This window comes from Monopterus albus, unplaced genomic scaffold (assembly GCF_001952655.1).
Source record: "Monopterus albus unplaced genomic scaffold, M_albus_1.0 scaffold16.1, whole genome shotgun sequence".
NCBI lineage: Eukaryota > Metazoa > Chordata > Actinopteri > Synbranchiformes > Synbranchidae > Monopterus > Monopterus albus.
In genome coordinates this window covers 5,540,105-5,554,804 of record NW_018127896.1, presented here as the reverse complement: position 1 = coordinate 5,554,804, position 14,700 = coordinate 5,540,105, and the positions used below count along the sequence as shown (strand labels likewise).

Below are 14,700 nucleotides of genomic sequence, written 5' to 3'. Positions count from 1 at the left end.
CTAGTGCCAAAATTCATATATACATATATATATATAGTGCATTGTGCAGCTTTCAAACTCTGTCACTGTTGAAAAAATTAAACGAGGAAAAACTCGACCTGTAAATTGTGATTTAAACGCAACAAAAAAGGTTTCTGCCATTATTTGCCTTCACCAGCAGATGGCGCCTCACGGCCCATCCCACTTCATGGCGCTTCTACAGGGCTTGCACTTTAAAGTTAACCCTGGTAGTGCACAGCCTAGTGTCCTGTTTACGCCTCAAAAAATTAAACGAGTTACAAGCATAAGCTCAGATTGTGTTAGAAGCATGATGTATTTTCAATTAGGAAATTGTCTGCAAAGGAGGTCTGAAGGTCAAATATATTTTCCTGTATAGCTCGATAGGATCTTGACAAATAGAGCTATCGCTCTTCTTTTATTGACAGACCACGCACAGATTTTATTTTGAAACACCGCCAGAGCGGAAGTGGCCATGTCATTCTCTTTAACTTGACGCAGTTTGGTTGGGTCACGCTGCAATCTCGCCGGATGTTTTGCGTCGTCATTATGTGATGGGTATATTTGGTCATTTTGTCAGAAAGATAAACGTGCGGCTCGGGCGGCGGCCCTAAACAGGTGAGCACCCGCATACCGCGTCACCAGAGCGGCTCGATAGCGAGACGAGCTGCGAGTAGGTGTGGGTGAAAGCTGGAGGGAGATCGTGACGGTGTTGGTATACAGTGTAGGGTATGCAGTGACGGTGCACGCCCGTGCGCGCACCCCAGTATCCATAATATAGTTTGTACAAATTGTGGTCAATTGAACTGGCTGGACGAGGGCGTTGCTGTGGTGGTTGTTACATCTTTTGACCAGAAATCCAGGTGATGTAATGAGCGAGCAGTGTGGCGGCTCTGGAGGGAAGGAGGCCCGAGCAAAACGCACGCTTCCACTTCTCCTTTGGTGGATTCTTGAAGAGGAAACAGGCTGCTGATCACTGCCTGTCTGTTTTTGTTTCTGTTTGTATGTATTCCTTCATGTATCTCTGTGTCAGCTGTCTGCAGCACGCTGGTTTGTTCCGGCTACCTGAGGGTCGCAGCAGTAGCAGCCCAGGTTTGTCTTGTTGGGGCGGGGGGCGGGGTCACAATTTTCATTTTGGGGGTTAGCGCACGGTTAAGCAGCTGCCTGTCCTCATCCCATGAGGATTCTGTATAATCTAGTCCTTAAACTTGTGACCATGTTAGTCCAAACTGAAAGTGTGGACTGCTGTTACTCACTTTTGTCTTTTACAAAGGTTTTTTCAGAGGCTGTAATTAGTCAAATAATCCCTCTTATATTACAACCCAGAGTATCATTCCTGAAGTTCAGTAGCAAAGAGAAACTCTGCATTTCCTTTTGCTTTTAAAGATCTAACTGGGGTTCAGGAGCTGTGGCCCTTTGACTCAGCATGAAGGTGTTGTCTGTTTACTTCTCCATGGGTATGGGTGTTGATTTGAATCACACAAACATGCAGCAGCAGAGATGTTCCCAGCTGGTGAGTGTTGCAATCATATTCTAACTGGTTTTGTCAGTGGTTTCAGTGCTGGGTGGAAATGCAAGGGGTCAGAGAGGTCATGAGGGCAGAAGGTCTCATCCTGTTGCCTAGGTGACACCTAGGCCTCTGTTAGTACATGCAAATTTGTATTTGTTGTAACCTGCCAGATGGAACCTTTACATAAAAATATTCTTGGTCTTATATTTGTATAACGCCTTTCTATGCTTTACAGCACACTCAAAGCACTTTCACACTATTTGGCCATTCACCCATTCACACACCGGTGACATCACCAGGAGCAACTGGGTGTACAGTGTCTTGCTCAAGGACACTTCGACATGTTGACTGGACAAGCCGGGAATCGAACCGCTAATCCTCCGGTTAGGAAACGACCCGCTCTACCTCCTGAGCCACAGCCGCCCCCAAATACTAAAAAACTATTTTGATTAGCCATTTAAGTAATTTTTTTTTAAGCCAAAGTGCCAAACATTTCCTCAGTGCAGCTTCTCACTTTAAAGGCTGATTCCTGCCTTTGGTGTCTGGTCTGTTGTTTAGACAAAACAAACAGTTACAATAAGTCACAGGGTTTTAGGTGCTTCTGCTGGACAGTGTTTTTTTTTTTTTTTTAAATCATTTTCTTGTATAATGAAATGAATCATTAGTTGCAGCTTCTGGATGAATTCAGAGCTTTCTGTCTCCAAAGAGAGAAACAGTGATCCTCCACATTGTTGCTGCAGTTGCTGGGAGCAGCGCACACACCTGTTTGCTCCAACAGATGGTCTGCAGACTGCTGTTGTTATGTCCGTGTTTGGATACGGTGCGGTTGGTGCGCTGCTGTGTCGCTCCTTCTCACCTTTATCTTACTATGCAAGCTGACTCAACAGTCTTGTTCAATAAGATTTCTGTTGAGCCACTTGGTTGAAAGAACATTTATCTTACCTGGCGAGTTGACTGAGAACGCACATAAACTGTAATGAAACTCTTTAATGTGTATTTGCACCAGTAACACTGTTACAATTAAAACTAGAAGTGTTACCGTGTCCGTTTGGATGTCATATTGGTGTGGATGTGATTAGTTTAAGTCCTCTACATTTGTGTGCAGGCTAGACTTGTGCTTCTGAGTCATCTGCCTTACATTTGCCGCAACAATGAGTAATGACTCCCCTTCTCTTACTGACAGGGACCTAAAACTTTGATGTCCCTACACCCCACCACCACTTGTCCTTTTCCCCTTTCAGCCCAGCCGCACCCTCCTCTTTGCTCGTGCACTCTCTTAAAGGCCAGGCTAGTCTTTCAGCCAGCCTTGGCCCTTTCTCTCTGTTTGACCCCCCTCCACTAGCGTGAGACAAAGAGAGGATAGTGACTGTGGCACACTGTAGCCAGGTGCTCTTCATTGCTGCCCCAAGATGTAATCGCAGCAGCCCTCACACTGCACCTGCCCTCCCCATTGTGTGGCTCTGTTGTTCACCTGCCCGCCCCTTGTTGATTCAGCGGCCACACAGGGAAGGGCCTTTCAGACTCAGAAGGGGACTGTGTGTGCTGGCGCACGTTGAGTACGCGTGCCTCGGGGTAACTGGGTGTTGCAGGCACCCCCCCGCCCCCATCTCTGTGCCTCATTGTAAGGCTGCTGCTCTCTGATTGGTGGAAAATTAGACAGTCTAAATGGGCGAACGGCATTCATTGTTGGTCCATCTGTTCCGCCCCTCATTGTCCAACTTGCCTGCTTCTCCAGTTCTGGTGGACACTCAGACACTGGCTGGAGTTGGATGCTCTGTGCTTTACCTGCATCTAAGGCAAACATTGGCCTCGGATGTAACTGCTGTGGGAACTTTGGGACTTGTTGTTTCTCAGTTTTCCAGTCTGGTTTTCAAGAATTTTAATATGTGGACATGAGCTAATGATATCAGATCTGGTGAGTGTGATAAATTTCAGCAGAAATGCCAGTTTAAATGTTTTCTGTTTATCTGGTTATTATTTTGTAGAAGTTCTGACATGTACTTTTAGCCTAACCCTGTTTCGCTGGTGCCATCGAGGTCCAGAGAGACCAGGTTACAGTGTTACCTGCACCATAGGTTGGGCCTGGTAGGGCCTGTGCAAGGCTGTACCATAAATCACTTCTACACTGGCAGAATACTTGAATAATTGTTTGACCTAAATGACCACATTCCTTTAAATTTGAAACGGGCCAGAGTTTAGTACTGATAGTCTAACGTGAGCTTTCTGCTTTCTCTAAACTTATTTGTCTGATACTGGTTCTGGAAGTGACCTATTGCAGACAACAAATGCAACTTGCAGACAGGGCCCACGAGTGACACCGACATTCCAAGAAGTCTTAGTTTACAGCCCTGAGTCATAAGAGACTGTAAAGCACCCAGCTAAGCTTTGCGTAAGTCTGCAGCTGTTACACTGCACTGGTCTGAACTGTAAACAGATCAGTGTTGATATAAAGCATGATGCAGGGATTGGTCTCTCTGTTTCTGCGCTAATGTAAAGTCAGTGTTTTGGCTAAAAATGGTGGCCCTGGAAAGTTTGTGCATGTGCACATGCATGCAGCTTTAACAGTGTACTGTCATTGTGTTTCCTCATTGTGTGTCAGTGTCTGTCCCGCAGCGCCTTTCTTCTCGCTCTTTTGGCAGTGTGGAGACGGGTGCTCTGTGTGTGTGTGTGCTTGAGAAGGGGAGACACCAGTTGCAGTTACCACTCAGCAGACATCTGTCGCCCTGCTGCTGGCGGGGAAAGCCTAGTGTGCCATCTAGATACACCAGCGTGCGCACACATGCTTGTCTGTGAGAACACAGACATAATGCGTGCCTAGCCCCTTACCCTAACCGCCACAACTGAACAGAGAAATGCACACATACACTGTATTCCCCGGCTAATTACTTCCCTTTTTATAATGAGTTTTGCGCAGTGTCAGGCATGAAGCAATGTACCACCAGACAACCCTTTCTAGCCCCCCCCTTCCCCTTCTCCTTGAAACCCAAAAGCCTCTACCCCCTATCTCACCCACTGCACCCACTTCCACAAAGCTACAAAGCTCCCACACACAAAGACCTGGAAGGACCCTGTTACATATTCATTGCTTGACTCCTGTCAGCTGCCAGCGCAGCCGTGTGTGTCGGTGCCAGCCGATTGATGTTTGAAAGATGCACCCACTCGGCCTGCAGGTCTGGAGATGGCGTGATGAGGCTGCTCTGCTGTTGGTCTGTTGAGACTGGGCCTGATTTGAGGATTCCACAGTGCACTGAATGCATGTTTATGTATTAAGCTAAAAGACATTTTAAAATCCTAATTATGAGAAGATTGTGTCAAGAACACTATTCAGATCAGGTTTTACCCAAAATGCAAAAAAACTTTGTTATATACAGTTGTTTTTGATTTGTTTGACTAGTTCAGTATATCAGTGAGGGAAGGCAAATGTGCTTAATGCACAGTAACAGTTTTGCTCCTCTGTAATGTCTTAGATTAGATGGGGTTAATGCAGGAGTTTTCAACTGTGACCCAGGGATCATCATTCTGACAAAGAAGTAACCTGAGGACCACTGTTGTAGCCTGGATGGGCACCAGTTCAATCCTGAAAGTCATCTTGGCTTTTTAAAATTGTGTATATTTGTATGAATGTGATTATTCACAAACAATAAGTAAAATCAGTTTAAAAATAAAATTGAAAAAGTAATGATTCATACAGTTAAACTACATTATTAAATGCACAGTCCTTGTGGACCACTGGTTGAAAACCCCTGGGTTAATATAATGTGTACACAAGCATTGATGTGTAGCTTGTGCTTGAGCCTGGATGATGTCAAGACTGAGAGAAAATCTCACTGGAAAGATAGTTTGGATGTGTCAGTTTAGACCAGCAACAGAGTAGAGCGCACATGAAATGTTCCAAGTAGCCCCATTCTCTCCACAGCAGCATGAGGCAGACGCAGTATGTGTACGCAGGCACCATCAACGCCCACAGTGGTTGACGCCAAGGTCCCAGTCCTAATCACTCCTGCAGGTCTATTGTTGCCTTGGGTGGCTTTTCAGTGAGGCACACTTAAGACCCTCCCTCCCCCACACCAGACCTTTTTGTTGCATGTGTATGGAAGGCGGGTCGCTGACTGAACGCCGCAGCCTCTGTCTTGGCATTTGGAAGGGAGAATGCTTCCAACAGCTGTAGCTTAGCAACAGTAACTCGGCCATGTTGCTAGGCAGCCCCTTTTTCATAAAATGCAAACTAACTCCACCCCGCGTCCTCGTCTCCCACCGCCCACCCTCCACCTTGAAGTCACTTCCCTTTTCATCATCCTTTCTGTCCAGATAATGTGGGTTTGCATTTTTTATCTGGGTTGGAAGCTGCTCAGATCTGACCAGGTTGAAAAGCTTTAGGCACAGTCTGAACCACACATTTAGATTGGTAGAGTTTGCTAAGGCTACACTCATCTAAAGTGAATGCAGTCTAATAGAGCAGTCCTGCAGTAAATCCTCTCTGATGTTCAGTTGTTGTTCAGACTTTTTCTGTTCAGGTTAGCTGAACCACGTCGCCTCAGGGCCCCTCAGTGTTCTGTGATTCCAAAACCCCAGCAGTAAGAAGCATATGGACCTTAATTAACAGATAGAATGTGAGGGGGGGAGGGTACATTGGCCCCATCGCTAACAGCATGGTGTCTTTTTTTTAGCAGTTCGTCCTCTGTTTCCCCTTAGAGTAAGGTGCTGTGGTGTGGTCCTATAATAGCACACTGGGGCCAAACTTTAAAAACTGTGGCAGTCCATTAATTAGGTTGAGAGGGGCCTATCAGCCAGTGTGAAAAACATGAGCTCACAGCCTTACGGCATTGGGGTGGCTTGGCTTGGGTCAGAATTTCCCTTGGAAAATAAAAGTGAAAAGTCAGATTTCGCTAAGATGACAGTGTACTTTGCAAATGACAGATTCAGCCAAAGTGGGGATTTACACACTTTACATGGAGGCATAATATTACGTGTGATCTCCTTATGTATGTAACAACAAATTTGCATTTGAGTACTAGTGCGACTTCCCTCCTCCCCCAGGAAGGCTCATGGTTACTGTGACACACACTCCATCCTCCTTCTGTCTCTTCCTTTAGGTACCAATGAGTCGAGCTTTGTGAGAGGGCAGCGGTCAGCCCAGTCTGCTGGATGTCTGTGACAGATCCATGGGCCAGAAGGACCATGTGGAGGCAGGAGCAGGCCACATCCTCGACCTGGGGCTGGACTTGGAGTATCTCCACGTAGCGGGGGCTGACCGGCAGGCTGGTGGCGCTGAAGGGCCCCCTGCTATGGAGGAGCAGGGGGAGAGCTCTGGCATCAGCAGCACCGCCAGTTCCCCTCCAGCAGCTGTGGTGGAGGACAACACTGGTTCCGACGGACAGCCAAAGGCGGCACCGTCTTCCAGCACCACCCTCACTGCCGGCCCAAACCCCAATGGAGGAGAGGGAGGGTCAACTCTCAGTAAGAACACGCACCAGCCGCTTTGTCGGACCCAGTGTGTGGACTTAGGCAACGAGGGGCCTCCTGAGCCCCCGTCTGAGCTCTCATCAGACCTTAAACACAACACTCCTGCCGACTCCCCAGCCAGCTCCCTGTGTAAGCATCCACCTCCGTCCATTCCCTCCACACCAGCATTCGAGGCTGGCGGGAAGGAGTACCAGGCTAAGCTGGAGTTTGCCCTAAAGCTGGGCTACTCGGAGGAGACGGTGCGACTGGTGTTGTCCAAGCTGGGCCCCGACACACTTACCAATGACATACTGGGAGAGCTGGTCAAACTGGGCACCAAAGCAGACAGCGAGCACCCAGCTGGATCATTAGCCTCTATCTCATCCTCTTCATCCTCCTCTTCGTCTTGTGGTTGCTCCGAATTGCTGGATGGCCAGAGGTCAGACTCACCCTGTCCCTCGGACTCTCCGTGTGACCAGGACAACCTGCGGGCGATCGTGGTGGACGGCAGTAATGTAGCCATGAGGTGAGCAGTCTGTGTCACACTGTAAAATGTCTTATTGATTCCACACAGTGGACCTTTACACCATAGCATATGTGTTCATTGCTGTATTGGCCAGCATTAAAACCCCAAATCCCCTTTTGCCTCTTTGCTATGTCCGGTAGCCATGGCAACAAGGAGGTGTTTTCATGCCAGGGCATCCAGCTGGCTGTAGATTGGTTCTTAGATCGCGGCCATCATGACATCACAGTGTTTGTGCCTGCTTGGAGGAAAGAGCAGTCCCGTCCTGATGCCCCAATAACAGGTCTGTACGAGAGGCTGTTTGACCAAATAACATATGCAGCTGTGAGAAGGTTCAACGCTAACCGTAACTGGCTCCTCCACAGATCAGGAAATCTTGCGCCGCCTAGAAAAGGAAAAAATCCTGGTCTTCACTCCGTCACGGCGAGTCCAAGGCCGGCGCGTGGTCTGCTACGATGACCGCTTCATTGTCAAGCTGGCTTTCGAGTCAGATGGCATCATTGTCTCCAACGACAACTACAGAGACCTGGCTAACGAGAAGCCTGAGTGGAAGAAGTTCATTGATGAGCGGCTGCTCATGTATTCCTTTGTTAATGACAAGTAAGCGGGAGTGGATCAGTGAGGGACGGGTTTTATCAATATGACAAGGTGACAAAAGTTTTTAAATAAGACTAATAACCTTTGGTATTTCATTCACAGTTATCAGTGACTGAAATAACATTATTGTAAATAGCGTTCATTTTCACTAGGTTTAAGAGAGAGAGAATTACAGCTTATTTTATTACAATATCTTGTCCTTGCCATCTCCTAGATTCATGCCCCCTGATGACCCTCTCGGTCGCCACGGCCCCAGCTTAGACAACTTCCTGAGGAAAAGACCTGTCATGCCTGAGCAGAAGAAACAGCCGTGCCCGTATGGTGAGAATGCACACATCACCTGTATTTAAAATTCACTTAAAAATCTAAATGTAACTGTAATGAAATAAGGGTACAAAGTTTGTACGTCTTTCAAAGCGGTACCCCATATGATTACAATATTAATTACATTTTGATTTGTGCAGGCAAAATAAAAATGTTTTGTGCACCACTTTTATGAAAATAACAGGTTTTTACGCACAAGCCCCAGCACCACAACCAGATGACTCCAAATTTGTGATTTTGCTTCATGTTATCAGCATTACACATCAAAAATTGTAATAGTCATATTCATATCCTGATCACATTGGGTGTCAACATCATGGAGGTGCAGTGTTTAGCAGTACCGTAAAATCCAAACTGGCGATAATATTGAAATGGAAGGAGTATCAGACCACTGCAAATCTACCAAGACCTGGCCGTCCCTCTAAACTTTCAGCTCATACAAGGAGAAGACTGATCAGAGATGCAGCCAAGAGGCCCATGATCACTCTGGATGAACTGCAGAGATCTACAGCTGAGGTGGGAGACTCTGTCCATAGGACAACAATCAGTCGTATACTGCACAAATCTGGCCTTTATGGAAGAGTGGCAAGAAGAAAGCCATTTCTTAAAGATATCCATAAAAAGTGTCGTTTAAAGTTTGCCACAAGCCACCTGGGAGACACACCAAACATGTGGAAGAAGGTGCTCTGGTCAGATGAAACCAACATCGAACTTTTTGGCAACAATGCAAAACGTTATGTTTGGCGTAAAAGCAACACAGCTCATCACCCTGAACACACCATCCCCATTGTCAAACATGGTGGTGGCAGCATCCTGGTTTGGGCCTGCTTTTCTTCAGCAGGGACAGGGAAGATGGTTAAAATTGATGGGAAGATGGATGGAGCCAAATACAGGACTATTCTGGAAGGAAACCTGATGGAGTCTGCAAAAGACCTGAGACTGGGACGGAGATTTGTCTTCCAACAAGACAATGATTCAAAACATAAAGCAAAATCTACAATGGAATGGTTCAAAACTAAACATATCCAGGTGTTAGAATGGCCAAGTCAAAGTCCAGACCTGAATCCAATTGAGAATCTGTGGAAAGAACTGAAAACTGCTGTTCACAAACGCTCTCTATCCAACCTCACTGAGCTCGAGCTGTTTTGCAAGGAGGAATGGGCAAATATTTCAGTCTCTTGATGTGCAAAACTGATAGAGACATACCCCAAGTGACTTACAGCTGTAATCGCAGCAAAAGGTGGCGCTACAAAGTATTAACTTAAGGGGGCTGAATAATTTTGCACGCCCAATTTTTCAGTTTTTTATTTGTTAAAAACGTTTGAAATATCCAATAAATTTCGTTCCACTTCATGATTGTGTCCCACTTGTTGTTGATTCTTCACAAAAAATTACAGTTTTATATCTTTATGTTTGAAGCCTGAAATGTGGCAAAAGGTCGCAAAGTTCAAGGGGGCCGAATACTTTCGCAAGGCACTGTACGGGCTAACGCGCTTCGTGCCTTGGGCCCTTACCAGCAGTTTGACCAGTTCAATTCAGACGTGTAGCCAGAAATGTGACTAGGTCTGAACAGTTAAAATTTCTGGTAATTCTTTGCTGGCTTTGTGACTACCTCTGAGACTATCACAGTGCAGGTGCATTTATATGGAGACTTGATTACACACAGGTGGATTCTATTTATCATCCTTTGTCATTTAGGTCAACATTGGATCATTCAGAGATCCTCACTGAACTTCTGGAGTGAGTTTGCTGCACTGAAAGTAAAGGGGCTGAATAATTTTGCACGCCCAATTTTTCAGTTTTTTATTTGTTAAAAAAGTTTGAAATATCCAATAAATTTCATTCCACTTCATGATTGTGTCCCACTTGTTGTTGATTCTTCACAAAAAATTACAGTTTTATATCTTTATGTTTGAAGCCTGAAATGTGGCAAAAGGTCGCAAAGTTCAAGGGGGCGAATACTTTCGCAAGGCACTGTACGGGCTATTCCCAACAGATGTGTCTGTTTAATTAGACCCCCAACCGGACTAATTTATGTGAACTGTAGAGATATTTATTGCTTTGTTTCACTTTGATACAACATGAGTAATGTCACCCTTCTTATTCATATGAACTGGTGAAGTGCGTTATGCAGCCGGTACCACCCAGGCTCAGCCAAAATGACGCAGCATTGTGAGGAGAAAAATGTTGGATCTGGTTCAACATGACATCATCTGGAAAGTTGCTGTATTGGCCAGTCGCATACATGCAAGCACACACTCCTGGTACAACAGATAAATGAGTAAAAAACGGCCCTCTTCCTCAGCCACTGCCTGCTGTGACCACAGTTACAGCAGCATCTTCCTCAAGTTCACCTGGGGATCTCAAACTACAGGGGCGCATTGGTGCGGGGTTGTTGTTGTTTGTATAGCGGTCGTCTCCCAACTGGAGGGTTGGAGGTTCGAATCACGGTGCCTGCAGGCAACATGTTGAAGTGCTGTTGGGCAAGACACTGAACCCCAAAGGTCCCCCTCCATGGTTAGAGCCATCGGTGTGAATTGGTGCCTTGGTTCAGCACCGGAAATAAATTCCATGCTTGGCCAAATAAAGTGATTAAAAATATTAATACATGACAGCAGTGCAAAATATTCCCATAATATTGTACAACACTGCAAAATTAGCACTGTATTGCTGGTATCAGGTATGCATATATTTGCTGGGTGTTGGTTGTTTCATAGTAGCCCCGGCCAGCTATACTTAGTGTAGAAAACTCTAGTCACTGGAGTTATGTTTTGTTGGGAATGTAAACCAACCGTGAGAAATTTCAGCAGCTGTGCTTTTGCTTAATTAAAACAGTTGATTTAATCTTCAACCTATTTATTTTGTAATGAAACTAGGATGTTCTCTGTTCTCCAGGAAAGAAATGCACTTACGGCCACAAGTGCAAGTACTACCACCCAGAGAGAAGCGCTCAGCCTCAACGTGCTGTGGCTGATGAGCTGCGAGCCAGCGCCAAGACCTGCGTCAGCACGAAGAACCAGGGGGACACTGGGCTGGTGAAGAGCCACAGTGTGCCAGCTGGCAGCATTGAGGCAAAGAAAGGTGCCCCGAAAAGGCAGTCAGACCCCAGCATCAGAGCTTTGTCATATAGCGATGCTGAAGAGAAGCTACTGGCAAAAGGGAGGGCAGAAAGCCTGAAGAACAGTTTGTGTGGCAGTAGTAGCAGCAGTAACAGCGGGACTACAACCACATCCCCTGCCCCAGGAGGCCCTCCGTCTGGCCTTAGCCTTCCCCTCGACCAACAGTCCAGAGCAGCCACTCCTCACGGTCTCCTGCCAGCCTCCAGCAGCGATCTTTACCCTCACTGCGAGTCCCCAGACCTGACCTACTATTCAGTGACACGCGCATACTCCAGCCTGAGCCTCTCCTCCAGACGGAGTCCAGACTGTCGCTTCCCTAACGACTCAGACCTGCGGCTAGGCTCAATGGGCTCAGCGGGATCTGAATGTGGCAGTGAAAGCAGCACGAGTTGCAGTAGCAGCTGCGACTCGTACAGCGAGAGGCCATGTCCCGGATGCCCCCCGGAGACCTTACCGGAAGACAGCATCCATTTTGCTAATCCCCATAGCCGCATGTATCCTCTTCCTGCCCCATCCAACCATGAACTCTGTGGCCTTCATCCTGCTGATTACACAACTATCCAGCACAGCCACACATCTAATACTAGCATGCACAGTTACCACCTGAGTGTAGCACAAGGCCAAAGCTGCACTCATGATCAGCCCCCACCAGAGGCTCCTCCAAAGCGCCCTCTCTACCCCTTACCTCCTCATCTCCAACACCAGCCGCTGGCTACTCGCTCCAGCTGCCCAGGTGACTATCACTCTCTGCCGCAGTCTGGCCCTCACCCACCTGGCTCTCCTCTCAGCTGCCGCTTGGCTCCCACACGAGCAGAGAGCGTATCTGACTCACATCTGTACGAACACCTCTCCACTTCACACCATCACCACCGACCAAAAGCTTTGCCCAGCTGTGACAGATACTACAGGCAGCTGCCAATTCCACCATCAAGGTACGAGCCGTCTGCCTATCAGAGCCTGCCAGACACGCGCCATTCGTCCTGGCATGCCCCTCCTTGGGTACAGGACAGCTACGCCCAGCACCACTCCTCACACCCAGCTCTCCAGCCTTCTCAAAGTCATTACCCGAACCACCCACCGCCTCTGGCTCTGTCTTCTCACCCACCTCATCCACCCGGCACCCCACTCCCACCTTACAGCGCTCACCTGACAGTGCCCTCCCACACTCCTCCCTCCTATATGCCACAGCACCCAGAATCCCCCGTGCACAGCCGCTATGGGGACATGAGGGAGAAAGTGTACATCAACCTGTGCAATATCTTCCCCTCAGACCTGGTGAGCCGGGTGATGGCCAGGAGCCCCCACATCACAGACCCCCAGCAGCTGGCAGCCGCCATCCTGGCAGAGAAAGCCCAGGCGGGCTATTAAGAAATGAAACCAGAAAATCCCATTAGAAAACAAACTAAGTAGTTGGCATCTGCAGACAAACCTGAGCTTGACACACTTGAAAGCACGTTGGGTTTGCACGGTCATCTTTAAATACTGGAATGCTTTTGTATTGTCAGCAAGGAGAGCAGTTTCTTTTCTTATGACACTTATGCTGAAGATAATCCCAAGTCCATCATCAGCGACAGCTAGATCAGTTCATCTTTAGTAAGTGTGGAGCGAGCGAGTCATTTGACAAATCTATGACGCTGACACCAAGTGCAGGAAATTGTTCAACGCTGGATCTTTTTTTTTAAGTATCTTATTAATGTCTTTCACATAACTGACTTGTTATGCATCCAAATCTAAAGACACTCTTTTGTTTTACAGCCAAATGACAACCTACTTGGCATCACATCAAATATATTTCACTGTCTTTATGACCTGATTCTGATTTTGTGGATATATGCACTGTACTTGCAGAGGGATGGGATTTTCTCCTTCCTAACTATAAAGAAAGTGTGAGTCACAGATAATAAGTCAAAGTGAATTTTAAATATTTTCCTGTAGTTTTCTTGATTTGTTCTATGACAAATCACCATGTGGTTCTCTAAGATCACATGACTGTTTCAGACTACTATTTAACTAAGGTCTGTGTATTATAGTAACCTTGTCATGTGTGTTGTGCAGCCCTTTGTGTTTTTTTTCCCCCCATGTTGTTAAAAATTGGCATCTGAAAGACAGTCGTCTTATTTGAGATGACGTCAGTATTTTGGTCAGAGTTGTAGCTGAAGAGATGGGTGACCCTGTCGTGTGTACCTTAGTTTTAGTAAGGGACATCTCTCTTTCTCTCTCTCTCTCTCTCTCTGGCCCTTTATTTTGGGTCAACTCTGGTTTCTGCTACAGACAGGACATCTCCACATCTGTAAACTAAACGTATGTACTGTAAATATATTTGACAGCTTCCCCTGCTGTGCTTTCGGCTAACGGCGCCTCCTGCTGTCTGTAGCAGATCCCAGCTGAATCCATGCTAGACAGAGAAAAACCTTGTTTGATACAAATTGTATCATTACCTAAGTCGCTGATTTTATACACAGTACTTGGACTCCTTGATCTGTATTTATCAAACACTCTTGATGTATTGCTATATGATGAAGTGCATTGACAACTGTTCTGTTCTGTCTTTTAAACTTATGGAAATAGCACTGAAACAATTACTTTAAATATGTAATGAAACAAAAGGAGTTGTCTGCCTACTGTGTTGAGGTACGGCAACTTCTTTATCTGTGAGTTTGGGTCTGAAGCTGGCTTAGTTTTTACAGGAGCTCCAATGAGACTGTATGAGCAACATGGTTTGGTTGACACAACTACTCATTTAAGAATGAGAGTGAAATACTCCTTTTCAGTTGGGGTCAGTTAATTTCTAAGCCTTTTTGTCTCCAAGTTAGGAAGTGGATATCTTTTAAAGGAACATAAAGGTCAGCTTGAAATAATGTGTGTATTATGGGTAACCAAACCTTCTGTAAATTTGAAATTGAGTGGACCCCAACCGTGTGTTATAAGCTTCATACTTTGGTCCATCCCATATCCCCTGGCTACCGTTTTGAATACTTCTGACACTCTACTGAAACTCTACCTGGAGTATTTACAAATGAACACATTTTTTCATGGAACCATAAATTGTAAATCATTTAAGAAATCAACAGCTGCTTAAATGCAGCAGGATGTTGAATTTGCTAACCTGCTAGCACCTTTGCACACAGTTTATAACTGCTGAGGCTACCTGAGCACTTAGTAAGCTTATACCCTGTATTGTTTCAGGG

At 46.3% G+C, this 14,700-nt stretch overlaps 1 protein-coding gene across 3 annotated transcripts; it reads left to right on the top strand.

Moving 5' to 3' along the window:
• The first annotated feature begins 495 nt into the window (after positions 1–495).
• On the top strand, positions 496–14,139 carry LOC109955686 (probable ribonuclease ZC3H12C). Of its 3 annotated transcripts, XM_020592097.1 has the most exons (7): positions 622–1,089; positions 1,384–1,510; positions 6,601–7,475; positions 7,616–7,755; positions 7,838–8,072; positions 8,284–8,390; positions 11,289–14,139. In XM_020592097.1, the coding sequence occupies exons 3-7, from the start codon at positions 6,670–6,672 to the stop codon at positions 12,878–12,880; spliced, it is 2,880 nt and encodes a 959-aa protein (XP_020447753.1). In that variant the 5' UTR covers positions 622–1,089; positions 1,384–1,510; positions 6,601–6,669; the 3' UTR covers positions 12,881–14,139. The 3 variants fall into 3 exon arrangements, with proteins under 3 accessions (XP_020447752.1, XP_020447753.1, XP_020447754.1); XM_020592096.1 differs by lacking the exons at positions 622–1,089; positions 1,384–1,510 and adding an exon at positions 496–615; XM_020592098.1 differs by lacking the exons at positions 622–1,089; positions 1,384–1,510 and adding an exon at positions 2,180–3,422.
• Positions 14,140–14,700: the final 561 nt, after the last annotated feature.

Excerpts from the sequence above, each read along its gene's own strand:
- LOC109955686 (XM_020592096.1), top strand. The coding sequence starts at position 6,670 with ATGGGCCAGAAGGACCATGTGGAGGCAGGAGCAGGCCACATCCTCGAC. Across the intron at positions 7,476-7,615 it reads GGCAGTAATGTAGCCATGAG|CCATGGCAACAAGGAGGTGT; the intron begins GTGAGCAGTCTG and ends TATGTCCGGTAG. Across the intron at positions 8,391-11,288 it reads GAAACAGCCGTGCCCGTATG|GAAAGAAATGCACTTACGGC; the intron begins GTGAGAATGCAC and ends TCTGTTCTCCAG.